We start from the raw sequence: 13,541 nt of genomic DNA, 5'->3' as shown, positions 1-13,541 counted from the left end.
AACCTTGAAAAGATTATGCTAGGTTGAAGAAGTCAGACATAAAAGGCATATATTATGATTCCATTTATATGAAATGTCCAGAAAAGGCAGGTCCATAGAGACAGAAAGAAGGAACTGGGTAAGGACTGCTAATGGGCATAGAAAAGAGTTCCCTTTGGGGTGATAAAAATGTTCTGGAATTAGTGATGATGGTTGCACAACTTTGTGATCTACTAAAAGCCACTTGAATTGTGTATCTTTTTAAATGGTGGATTCTATCTCAATTTTAAAAATTGCCAAAAGGAAAACAAATGGCAAAGAAAGAAAGGAAAAAGGAAGGAGCAACACCGTATGACTAAGTAGTGCCTTTGTGGGAAACATGGGTGCAGTAAATATACACTATTGCTTGTACGTGCACAGATGATTTTGCAAGGATGCACAAAGAAGTGGTAACACAGATCAGCTCTGGGGAGGGGAACTGGTGGCTGGAGGACAGGAATGGGAAAGACTTTCACTGTTAAGACACTTTTGTTCCTTCTGAATTTTGTGCCACATAAATATATAATCTATATTTATTTTTTATTTATTTATTTTTTTAAGATTTTTATTTATTTATTTGACAGCACAAGTAGGCAGAGAGGCAGGCAGAGAGAGAGAGGAGGAAGCAGGCTCCCTGCAGAGCAGAGAGCCTGATGTGGGGCTCGATCTCAGGACTCTGAGATCATGACCTGAGCTGAAGGCAGAGGCTTTAACCCATTGAGCCACCCAGGCACCCCTATAATCTATATTTAAACAAAAAAGTTAAAGTGGTAATAATAGCTAATACTTATTGAGTGCTTATTTTGGGCCAGGTACTGTTCTAAGTGTTTTATATTTATGTTATCTGCATGATGATGTTCTTTTATTCTGTTTTTATCCTCATTTATAGAAAGAGAAACTGAAGCATAAAAAAGATGAATTATATGTTAGAATTAACATAGTTAACAAGTTTTTTGCTAGAATTTGAACCCAGGCTGTCTGACTCGAGTCCTTGTTCTTTACCACTAGTCTGTATTGCCTCTCAGAAATTAAAGGAGTTGGGGAGGAAAAGAGGGGGAGAGTGCGTGAGAAGGACAAAGGAAGAAGGGGGTAAGAGAAGAATGGAAGGGGGAGTAGGATGGGAGTAGAGGGAGTGGAGGGAGGTTAACAAGAGGTCAGGGGTAAAGGGACAGTGGGGGAGAGGGGGAGCAGGGAATATACAGACCAGACAGCATGATTAAAATGCCAAGTACAGGGCTCCTTTTCCCAAACACCTTCCTGCCTGTCCTTAAAGTTCTGATCATGGTCATTTGAATAGAATATTGAAGACTGGGTATGGGATAGCTTACCATAGGCTAGGTCCTATGAAAGCTTTTATAGCCTAGTGCAAAACTCTGGAATCAAATTTGAGTTAGAATCCCAGCTCTACCATTTTGTGGCTGTGTTTCCTGGAATAAGATCTTTCTAAGCTTCAGTTTCTTTATCTGTAATATGGAGATAATAAAAGTACTTGCTTCACAGTGTTGATTGAAGGATTTAAAGAATGTATTTCAAGCACTTAGGCTGGCACAGAGTAAGTGAACAATAAATGGTAGCTCTCATAACATTATTTAACAGACTCCATGAACACTAGATGATTGAGTTGTAAAGTATAAGAAATTAGTGGGAAGATCAGGCTCTGTGTAAGAGAGGCCATCAAACGGATAAAAGTCAAAGCTGGCAGCTCTAGAAAGGGAGAACAAAAAGAGAGCTAGAGTCATATACACCTTGGCAGTTTCAGTTTCACATGGGAATCCCCAAGTCATAAAGTGCAAGAGAGAAATGGAATCCCACAGCCCTATGCACCTCTCAAAAGATCCCTTGACTTCTTAGGAGCCCATTACTACATCCTTGCCAAGAGATCATCAAAGCACTCATAATGCTGGCTTTCCATAAGTAAACACAGCCTCTGTATTAGGGCTGTGTTTTCCATCTGCTAATGGATGTCGCCTTATGTAAGAAGCAATCAGTTCATCTCAAAGCCTCCCAGGCCTCCAGTCTACTGCTGGTTCTAATTTCTGCCTCAGTTGTGCCAATGACTGTTAAGAGTTAAGATAGAGATATCTAAGTTTCATGCTTCAGAAACAAAGAATTTTATTTTGACAAAGCTAAAGATAGTGATGACCATAAAAGGCTAGTATATTGAATATGTACACTATACAGTATCTTAAAAAGGAGAACTTGGGTCATCTCTTTGTGTCATATACAGCAAGAGAACCATGGTCCCTTCAGATAATTTTTTTTAACATACACATTCTTGAATTTCTTCATCCTTATTCTCCTTGACATCAGCCACTCTGTCAAATCCTGAAAGCAGGAGCAAAAACAATATCACAAACCCAAAGAATGTCCTCAGCAATTATGAACCTAACTTATGGCCCTAGAAAAGGAGGATATCTGCTAGGCCCTGAGGTAAGGAACTGTATTCTTTCCTCTTTTTCTTGCCCACATTTTACCATTTACCTTCATAGATATTACATTGTGGATGCTAAGGTCTTCTTTCTCCCTTAGTGACCATCCAGATACTCCATGGAAACAATCTGTTTGTTTAAGCTGGGACCAAGGAGGAACTTTCTATGCCCATGGGTCACAGATGTTGAAACAAAGGGCTGAGAGAAGGGATCATACTGTTTAATGATAAAAGGCCCCTGTCTGTCTGGGCTGGGTCCAGAGCTAGTGAGAGGATGATAATTATCTGCGGAGCAAGGACTAAGTCCTTATAGCTCTGTGTCTCTCCTTTCTTTGGAGTGGCCTTTGACTGCCTGTAAGAATCTGAGCCTGTTTGCAATATCTCTCAGACAAGGGTTCCAGGAATAAACACTTACTCTGCATTCCTAAATTTCTTCCAAAGGAGATGTTTTCCTCCAGGAATTCTCCCTCTATCCAAATCCTGGTCAAGCAGGTGTCAAAAGGTCTGGCAATATTAGTCGAGGACATGGATTCTCTCTGTCCATATCTCATTACGGAGGCTTTAAGCTCAGAGACCCACTGGTGATAGACTGGGCAGGTCACACATCGAGAGAAGAACTCCTTACAGTACTGAAAGGAGAGGGAAGTCCGTGAGCTCAAGGATGAATACTTTCTTCCTCCACTCCACTCTACCAGGACTTATGACAGTGCCCACTCAGCATACTCACTCAGGGCTCAGGGGACAGGGAGGAATGACTCATGGCAAAGCAGGCCCAGAGAGTTGGTTTTGAGCTACAGGGGAACTGGAATGCCTTAGATGCAGAAGGCAGGGCTGTAGGGACAGGCGTCAAACTCAGCCAGAGGGCATCCACTGAGAAGGATTAAGTGTTAACATTTTAACGGTATTGGGTAGTAGCTGTGCAAAAGAAAGTCAGGGAATCTGGTCCTGGCCCATGCAAGAATATCTGGGAGGGTACATGAGGTAAGTGGAAAGACTTTCGAGGTTGAGGAAAAAGGTTTGAGTTAGGAAAAGCGAGACAGAGGCAGCAAGGAGAAGAGTAAGGGAGAGATGCAGGTGGCAGAGAGATCAAACTAGAACTTAGGTGTCAGGTGAAGGACAGGAGAGAAGCAGGTACCTTGAGGGTTTGGCTGCAGGTCTCTGGGGGAGTATGCATGAAGACACGCTCTGGCATTTTTTGTAACATTAGCACATGGCACTCCAAGAATCGGACAAAGCCATGTGAACCAAATAGTGAGGCATTGGTTCTTTTCACCAACTGGCGAGCCTTGGAGATGTGGTACTCAACCAGATTCCACTGCGAGTCCTGGGCAAACCTGAAGGGAAGAATCTCAGCTCCATCCCCTGCTGACCAACCGTGGCTCTCTCACAGAGCCATCACAGCTTTAAGGCTCTAAGACCTCCTGGACAGTCAGAACTGTGATGCTGGCCAGTGGCCAATGCTACTAACTCACATGAAGGAGACTTAAATGGAGACCATGGGTTATCCAGCACTTCACTGTAACCTTAAACTTAACCCTCAACCTATGCCCAAACCTGCTCAGGGACAAAAAGAACACTTCTAATAAGATGGGAGGGATGGGAGGTAAAGGTCTTTAGAAAGGCACAGAGGCAGAATAGCCCTGCCGGGAGGGTTTGTAAAAGGCAGTAGCTTAAATGACCCCATGGTATCCTTAAGTTTCTATTTCTGCCCTTTTCCACCAAGTAAGACTCTGGTACCCCACATTACCACATGGCCAGAGATGAGTGGACCCCCAGCATGACATTACTCTGAGAGTTTAGAATGCAGCTGTGCTCACAGTGTTGAATGAAATGCAGACACTCGCCAAAGGGCCGGCATAGCAATCCTGTGGACAGAAAAGGTAACCAGGCTAGGATCAGTTGTCAGTGTAGGAACTGGTATAGAAGGTGTGTGGTACAGGTGTCTGAAACACAGACACCCTGAGTCACAATGTGGTTCCTAGACTTTAAGAAACCAGGGGCTAGGATCATGGACCATGACCAAGGGACAGGCTCATGACTACCTGTGTTCCAAACACAGGGTCCTAATCTGAGGTCTGAATCCTTCAGGAGTACAGCAGAGCCCTGCACAAGATTTACCTTTTCCGTAGAGCAGTAGATCTAAGCAAGCAGAATAGAAGCAAGCCAGGCCAAGGACATCATGACTCTGGGAAATGAGTGCCCACTGACTCTCCAGCACACGGACACATAGATCAAATCTGCCAAGAGACAGAGCCACAGGGACCAGCTAGGAAGGGGGAAGGATGGTAGAGGAGAGGAGGGGATCTTATATCTCCAAAGTAGCCTAACACTCCCTAGAGATCTTCTCACCTTATCTCTATTTATACAGAAGTTGTCTGTGCCTGAAATCAGACCTGCCTCTAAGCAAAGGAAGTAGGAAAATGCCTGAGCCAGTTTCTAGGTTCTTTCTTGAGCTACTGCAATTACCTGCTCCCTGTGGAGAACTGAAGGAGAAGAGGAAGGAAAAGGGGGAGGCAGAGGAGAGGGAGAGGAGGAGGAGGAATATGCACTTCCACTCCTAAACCCCACACTTAAAGACAATGCTTCCTGGAATGACTAGAGAAGAGACGGCCCTGGCTGTAAGAAATGGAACAGCATCTCTCTCTCCATTTCAAACTTCCTTGGGAGACCATACCCTCCCCTCTTAGACAACAAATGCAAATGGCAGAAAATGATCTTAATACTTCTTCTTTAGAAATGCAGATCTGAAGAGAACTGAGAGAACCAGATTCTCCAGAGCTGGTTTCTTGAGGTGTCTGCATATGTCATGAGCTTGAAAACCTAAGGAGGTCAAAGAGCATTGTATGAGGCCTAGTGGTGAACTTGGCTTCTCTAAAAGCCCTAGGCCCACCAGCTCCAAGCCCCATTACCCAGCTTGATGGAGAAGTCAAGATGGCCAAGGCAGAGCTTGGTGTAGGCCAAGGCCTGCATGAGCTGCGCTGTGGCCAACAATCCCTCCCTGGAGAACCAACATAGGCTGCTTTTCTGAATGGCCATCTGCTCACACTGTAGCCACTTGTTTCTGTCACCCATATTCTGGGAGAACTGGGATAGGGCCACATAGGTAGAGACAATCTGTGGGGCAACAAACAGGGGGCAAAATATTCTGACTGTACATTCACCTTATACTTCCATCTTGTCCCTTTTTTAGCTAAGAGCCCACTATGGGGCCTTGCTGTCCACCTGATCAGTGACTACTGGCATCCCTATCACTCTCCCCAACTCCTGCTATGAAAACACACTCCTTGTTGTTCCCACACTTCTAATTTGATCATTCTCACTGCCTGATCTTTAAACAAACCACTTTCTCTACCTGCCCCTCTTCTTGTTCTCTGATCCCAGATTTCCCCTTCAAGACACTGGACAAACCATACTTCAATGTTTTCTCTAATGAAGGCCTCTGATACTTGTTCCTTAGAACTCTTCAGAACTGCTGCCTAGATGTCTATTATAAGTATGTGCACATTTGACATCATTGATGACTCTCTTTTTGAAATGCTGTCTTCACTAGGTTTTGAGGACATCATATTCTTTTGGCAACTGCTCAGTTTCTTTTGCTGATTTCTCCTTATGACCCTGACCTCTTAACAAGGGAGCTGTTAACTCAGTACTTGGACCTTTTCTCATTCCCTTGGAGATCTCACCTAGTTTCATGGCTTTACACACCGATGATCCCTGTATTTCTATTTCCAGTCCAGACCTGTCCTCCCATGCACCCCACATTCATATGTTTAACTGCCTACTTAACATCTCCATCTAGATGTCTAATAGACACCTCAAATTAAACATGACTAAAACCTGGCTTCAGTATTTCCCCAAATCTGTTCCTTGTGCAGACTGCCCCATCCCAATTAAGAGCATCTCTATTCCTCTAGAAGTCCAGATTGCAAATCTTGGGATTATCCTTGACTCCTTTTTCTTCCCCCATCCCAGAAATGATCCATTTGGTGAATCCTGTTGGTTCTCTCTTGACTGAAGACCACCACTCCTGCTTCCTCTGCCACCACAACAATCCAAGCCAACTATCTCTTGCCTGTATTGCTGGGATAGTCTCCTAACTTGCCTCCCTGCTTCCTCTCTGGCCTCCTTCAGTTGATTCTCAATACAGCAAACAGAATGACCCTATTAAAATAAAAATAGACTCTGTCACTTCTCTTCTCAGGACCTGCCACTTACTTCCCATCTTCTGTAGTGTAAAAGTCTAAACCCATATAGTGGCCCACAAGGCTACACCATCTGCCACCCACCCTCCCTTGGCTCTCTGACTCACCTCCTGGTTCTGTCTCCTCCCCTCCTCACTGTTCCTCAAACACGGACAGCATGCCTCCTGCACCACTGTGCTTTCTGCCAGCGCACTCTTCTCCCTGATAGCCATATGGCTTACTTTCTCACCTCCTTCAGATATTTGTCCAGATGTCACCTGCTTGTTGAGGCTTTCCCTACCATCTTGTTTAAAACAGCACCCCATCATCCAGCTCACAGAATCCCATGGCCCCTTGCCTCCATTTAATTTTTCTCCACTGCATTTATTATCAACTAACATTCCATATATTTCACTGATTTATTGTGTGTTTCCCTGGAACCAAGATCAGTGCCTGGCACATAATGCGTATTCATCAAATATTTATTGAATAGATGGATAAAAAAGATAAGACAGACAGATGGACACTAAAGTTAGGAAGCTATTTCCCTTCCTTCTTTTTTCCTAAGTCAGCAGTTCAAATCCTTCTTTAGATCATGGACTCCTTTGAGAATCCAATGAAAGCTGTGATCTGTTCCCTACGCCCCTCTACTTGTCAAGTGTTCTTTTGAACATACACACCAAAGCAGACATTCAGTTCAGGGAACACACAGACAGCCATGCCTGGAAACCCATCTAAAACCCATCTAAAAGAACTCATCTGCAATATGAGAAATGCTGCTCAAACACACAATCAGTATGTCCTATAGAAACTGGTTATTGTGGAGCCATGCTAAACTCAGAATCTCTCTCCCTAGCATTTTAAGTTTCTGAGTGAGGTCCAGAGGTAAAGCAAGGACTTGCTTACCTGGGCTTCATTTGCAAATTCCTCAGCAGAATTCTTCTGCATGAGAGTGGCGAGGCAGGCAAACCTGCGGCTGCTGGCTGTGGTGTCCAGGTTATAGAGCTGACCGAGTAAGGAGAGGCAGCGGACCCGCTGCTGCAGGACTGCCAGCTTCTTCTTACTGCTGTGAAGCACAGAGCACTTAGTATGTCCTTAGTCCACACGAGTGCCCGCTGTCCCTCCCCACAAAAATCCACATCTATTCATCAGGGGGCCATCTACAGACTTTCAAACTCAGACATGTTCCTGGGATCCCCATAAGACTTTTTAAACCATCCCTCTTTTTTTTTTTAAGTCGACCCAGCATGGGCCTTAAACTCATGTCCCTGAGATTGAGTCCTGTGCTCTTACTGACTGAGTCAGCCAGGTGCCCCAAAACATTCCTCTTGATTGAAAAAATTCAAAGAAGTGTTTTTAAAAGGTTCGTTCTTTGAATTGCTATTTTGAATATATTTGCTACAAGTTATAGCTCAATAACTGGGTAGCAATGACATATTTTGTATGCATATCAGAAATAATATTGTTACATATATGTGTATATATGTATACATGTATATACACATACATATATGTATCTTGATTTGAAAGAGACAGGGTAATATGTATCTTTATTTGAAAAACACAGAGTAACACTATGCTCAAAAACAAAAGAAGTCTTCACTCCACTACATTTCACTGGCTCAGAGAGTAAGGTAGAAGAACTGGAAGTGTTATAGGCTTGAAAGAGGAGTCTTAGGTCAATAGAGGTGACACTCCAGGCCCCATACTAGTTTAGTTCTCTGGTTCTAAAGGGAATGGGATGACTTGGCTAGGCTCCTCACTTCTCACTAGGGTTGTTTGGAGATTGGCTTAGCGAACAGGAATGCCAATATTTTTCCAGGAATGTTTGGAAAAAGACACCAAACCAGGTCCAAGGGAAACTCCTTTTCAGCAGTCGAAGGGCTTGCCTGGCCAGTTTTTTGGCCAATGTGATCTGTCCCATGTTGAAACAGACCTAGAGATGGGAAAATGAGAAACAGTAAATGTAAATGTCGGAAGAGTACTAGGATGAGGCTCTGGTCATTTGGCATTAGTAGTTGGGCCGCCGAGGCATTAGAGTGAGAGAGCTGCAGCAGGGTCTGGCCACACTAACGAGCACCAGTAGGGCCACAGCAGGTAAAGGAGTGAGAAAACAGGATGGTGGAGAAAGCACCCTCTTTTCTCATCTCCCTCATGTTTGTCAGTGAGAAGGCTGTGGTTTGGAAAGCGATGCTGCTGGACTGAGATGGGACTGTCATGCAGCAGAGACTCAGATGTTTCAGATGCCACTGAAAGGATCTGAGATGTCACCAAATCCCTTATCTGTCGGGTTGTGCTGCCACTGCCACAGTGTATGTGGGGGTAGGAGCTGAAGAACTACCTTGAGGTTATCATATTCTTCACGTTTCAAGACTAAATCCTCCAAGAAAGTGATAGTCTGTGGTGATTCCAGAACAATCTTGGGAAGATTGCACAACAACTTCTTCTTATAAAGGGAAAGCAATAATTATTTAACCTCTGGATTGCTCAAAGACCTCAGATTGAAACACAGATAATATAATACCTTGGAAAACTCTAATATTCTCTTCGGCATTCAAAGCATTCAAAGGCATTATACAAATTAGGTTTACTCTACTAGCCAGATTATCTTAAAGTTTACGTTGAAATTAGTTTTTATTTTAATTTTTTTTTTTTAATTTTAAAGCTTGGCTCTCTAACAAAACATCCCCCGTGGTTTTATGGAGTAATTATGTATAAATTGATAATTATCCCAACACATTTTGTTCTGTTGATTTAATAGTAGTGAGGCTGGGAAAAGTTGCTGATCTGTCCTGAGTTATTCTTACGCAATAAATAAATTTATTTCAACATATTTTTTGTAAATAGAGTGTCTCATGGCATGCTTTCCCCAGAGCTTCTACTTGTTATATAAATCTCATTCCCTAAGGAAATTGCTTTGATACAGAATAATCTATGAGGCAGATATATTTTTTAAAGCAAGATGTAGAATGGAATATAGAGAGCTCCTATTTGTATATAACAAAGGAAAGGGGAGACCATATACATTTATGTATGCCAAACCCCTCTGGTAGAATACATAAAGATTTATAACATCAGGGAGGGGACATAGTAGCTGAGTGATGGGGTTGGGTGTAGGGAGACTTTCATATGTATGTTCTTCCCCCCACCGCCCCAAGTTTTATTGAGATGTATTTGACACAAAGCATTGTGTAAGTTTAAGATGTATGACACGATGATTTTTTATTGAGATATTATAACTGACATAAATAACATGTTAATTTTAGGTGCCCAACATAAAATTTTTATGAGAACTTTTAAGATCTATTCTTTTAGCAACTTTCAAATACATAATACAGCATTGTTCAGTATAGTCACTATGCTGTAGATTATATCCTTGGGACTGATTTATCTTATAACTGGAAGTTTGTACCTTTTGGTCACCTTCACCTTTATGTCCGCTCCCCAGCTGTTCTGAAGTTAGTTTACATGTACTCCACTTAACAAAGGACATGAATAAGCAATTCACAGAAAAATAAATGACCGGTAAACATACAAAAATAATGTACCTTATTAAGAAATACACATTTCAGTATAATATAACTTTCATCTATAGATTAGAAAGTTTAAAACAGACTGATAATATCTGATGTAAAGATGTGAAGAAATGGGAGAAATTCAAATTGATACACAGATGGTTCCTGACTTACAATGGTTTGACTTAACAACGTTTTAGCTCTCACACAATAGTGTGAAAGTGATATGCATTCAGTAGAAACTGTATTCTGAATTTTGCTCTTTTCCTAGGGTAGCAATATATGTATGGTATGATACTCTCTCATGATGCTGGGCAGCAGCAGTGAGTACCCTCCCTGTCAGCCATGTGATCATAAGGGTAAAAGACTAATAGACTTACAATCATTCTGTCCCTGTAGAAATTAAGGCTTTGAAAGCTTAAGTGACTTTTAAATGACCTCACAGCTACTGAATAGAACCAAACCTAGAATTCTGTTTTTCACTTTCAGTAGAGTACCCAATAAGTTACATGACATACTCAACACTTTATTCTAAAATAGGCTTTGCGTTAGATAATTTTGCCCAATTACAGGCTAATGTAAGTATTCTCACTGAGTATGTTTAAGGTAAGCCAGGCTAAACTATGATGTTTGGTAGGTTAGGTGTATTAAACGCATTTTCAATCTGTGATAGGTATACTAGGTTTGACTAAATGACATTTTCAGCTTATTATGGGTTAATTGAGATGTAACCCCATCCTAAGTTGAGGAAGATGTGTAATTTTGATGGACATTTTGGCAATATATTTATTAAATGTAAAATCATTCTTATCTTCTACCCTAGCATTTCTACCTCTGGAAATTTCTGTTATAGACACATTTTTAAAGGGAAGAAAGATATTTATGAGAATATTCACTGTAGCAATGCTTAAAATAATCTCAAAATAGAGATAACCTAAATGCATGTGAAGAAGGTACTGATCAAAATTTGATATAAGCATACAATGGAGTATTTGGCAGCTGTAACTGATTGGATGTACACTAATACACTAATATGCAAAAATGTTCTGTACTGTTAAGAATAAAGATCAGCTACAGAAGAATGAGAATATAGAATATGATTCTATTTTAAAAACAACAGAAAATAATAATGATATGCCTATGTGTGTGGATCTGGTGGAATTTGCACAATATTAACTATGCTGGGGGTAGCATGAGCTCTTTTCATTTTCTCCATATTGTGTATTGCAATCTTTTGAATTTGTAAAACCTTTCCTCGCATTATCACATTTACAACTGCATACAAAAAGCCAAGATTTTTAAAAGAAATAATAAGGTAACTCTCAAGGAGAAGTAACTCAAACTTCAGGGCCCTGCCCTGACTTTACCTCTGACCGAAGACAGCAGAAAGTGGCCTCCTCAAACTGACAGATCTTCACCTTGTGCTTTTTCAAAAATGAGAATGCTGAGGGCTGGCCCAGAAGACTGCTTGCCTTCCTCAAATAAAAGAAGGCCTCCGAACAAGACAAGGGATGGAGAAACAGGATTAGGATTCGGACGACCCTAGTGGTGCGATGAGGTTGAAGGATGCGGTAAGGTTATGATGAGGTCAAGATTGGGATTGGAATCGGGGTGAGCTCACAGTAAGAAATGAGGAGGTGGATGGCACGTGCAAGTCAGGGGCAGGGCGGGCAGTAGTTTGTGCTCTTGGACTAGCACATTCCCACTTGGTGTTTCCTCCTAAACCCCTTCCAGCACCTTTCTCTATTTTGCTCCATTTTTCACCCAAACTGACTGACAGTAAGAAATCCCCACCAAATTCCCCAAGTGAAAGGGCTCAGCTCAGGGGCTAGGAGCAGAGCTTGCTCACCATGTAATTCTCTGACAGGTCCAAGGAGGCGGCGGCGGCCTCCAGCAGGTAATAAAATGCACATGTGATTTCTCCAATAACCAGGCAGTGCCGGGTGAGGGGTGAGAGCACGAACTGCAGGATTTCCTCACAGTGACAGGGCTTTCTGGTCAACATGTCTTTGTCGGGGATGCTCTGAGCCAGCTTCCTGTTCACCTGATCCAGGAAATCTTCCTCTGTTCTTTGTGCAGAGAAGATGAGGGGAGAGTGGTCACAAAGCAACCACTCTTCTCGGGCATTCCCAGGTCTCCAAGCCACTGTTTCTGGGAAGCCTTCCTTTATGACTCATCGGTTCTGTGTTTAGCCTTCTCCTCCATCACTCCATAAGTTTTTGAAAGTCAGGGACCTGATCTATACTGTCAAAACCCTATTAAGGATTTTTTAAAAACCCAAAGCCAATCTAAGTACCTCACAGATTAAATGGAGAAACAACTACACCTGAAGAGTAAACTACATGTGAAATAAAAACAAGAACATGATACAAGGCAATAAGTATTAAATACGTTTCTCTATTGGCATATTTGAACTTTGTCATAACACATTTGAACTTGATTTTATACAGCACCATCTCATCCTATAACAACGCTGTCTTTCAGGTAGGCAAAAACTATGTTCCTTTTACCATTGAGGAAATTAAGGCTTAGAAAGCTTAAGTGACTTTTAAATGACCTCATAGATACTGAATAGAACCAAACCTAGAGCTTACTTCTCTGACTACTAGTCCAGTGCACCTCCCACAAACACCATGAGTTCAAAAGAGGTTCGATCTCTCTGAGACAGAATGACTAAAAAAGATGGAACCTGAGGAGGGCTTTGAAGAATGGGGAATACTCTGTTAAGTAGAAGGATGTGGAGGCCACTTAGTATTTCAAAAAGGGGGAATTGTGTGAGTACAGATATACAGGTGAGTGTGAGGATGATTTATGTAGAGTACAGATTTTTCTTTGAAAACCATAAGAAATCAGGTTGGATAAGCAGGACAGGAAACTCTAGAGTGGCTGGTAAACTCAAGGTAGGGACATTTAAAATCAATAGACTAGGCATTAGAAAGCTAGGAGGCACATGATTGGGAAATGTAAATTCCTTTTAATATCATCTGAGGACAAACATAATTGAGAAGGCAAATTTATAGCAGAGAAAAATCTGCTATGTGTACAATTCATTGGAGAGCTCTTAAATGAAGCTTTTCCTAAACACTAAGAAATAATTTCCCTACAAAGAATCAAAAATTCCCCTTCCAATTCTCTGTTAACTTGAACTCTGGACTGAGTACAAGTGTCACTACTCCAGGGTGGTCAGAGGCTTTCCTAGTCTGCAGGTGAGGTGAGTGGCCCAGTTTAATGGTCACCTGTGTCTCATTTCCTGTCCCCCCCAGCCAACACACCTCCTCTCACCATCTCCATTTACCTGCAGTGTTCACTTGTGAAGGCCTCCTGACTTCTGAATGGTTTTGTCTGGAACTGAAAACTATCTGTAGGGAGAAAAAGATTATCTTTCACTATCTATCTTTG

At 42.0% G+C, this 13,541-nt stretch overlaps 1 protein-coding gene across 1 annotated transcript in view; it reads right to left on the bottom strand.

The window, feature by feature from the left end:
- Positions 1-2,108: 2,108 nt before the first annotated feature.
- LOC308345171 (adenylate cyclase type 10-like) overlaps positions 2,109-13,541 on the bottom strand; it is a 39,377-nt gene continuing 27,944 nt past the window's right edge. Inside the window, exons 21-32 of the mRNA XM_080807125.1 lie at positions 13,438-13,501; positions 11,992-12,211; positions 11,510-11,635; positions 8,391-8,563; positions 7,534-7,690; positions 5,356-5,560; positions 5,170-5,266; positions 4,565-4,683; positions 4,194-4,311; positions 3,582-3,780; positions 2,862-3,075; positions 2,109-2,343 (exon numbers count right to left, since the gene is read on the bottom strand). Of these exons, the coding sequence (XP_080663251.1) occupies positions 2,279-2,343; positions 2,862-3,075; positions 3,582-3,780; positions 4,194-4,311; positions 4,565-4,683; positions 5,170-5,266; positions 5,356-5,560; positions 7,534-7,690; positions 8,391-8,563; positions 11,510-11,635; positions 11,992-12,211; positions 13,438-13,501 (1,757 nt within the window). The 3' untranslated portion in view covers positions 2,109-2,278. The remainder of the gene's footprint in view (positions 2,344-2,861; positions 3,076-3,581; positions 3,781-4,193; positions 4,312-4,564; positions 4,684-5,169; positions 5,267-5,355; positions 5,561-7,533; positions 7,691-8,390; positions 8,564-11,509; positions 11,636-11,991; positions 12,212-13,437; positions 13,502-13,541) is intronic.

This window comes from Martes martes (genome assembly GCF_963455335.1).
Source record: "Martes martes genome assembly, chromosome: 6".
Classification (NCBI taxonomy): domain Eukaryota; kingdom Metazoa; phylum Chordata; class Mammalia; order Carnivora; family Mustelidae; genus Martes; species Martes martes.
The sequence above is the reverse complement of the archived record's forward strand: the minus strand, read 5'-3'. Positions and strand labels throughout refer to the sequence as shown.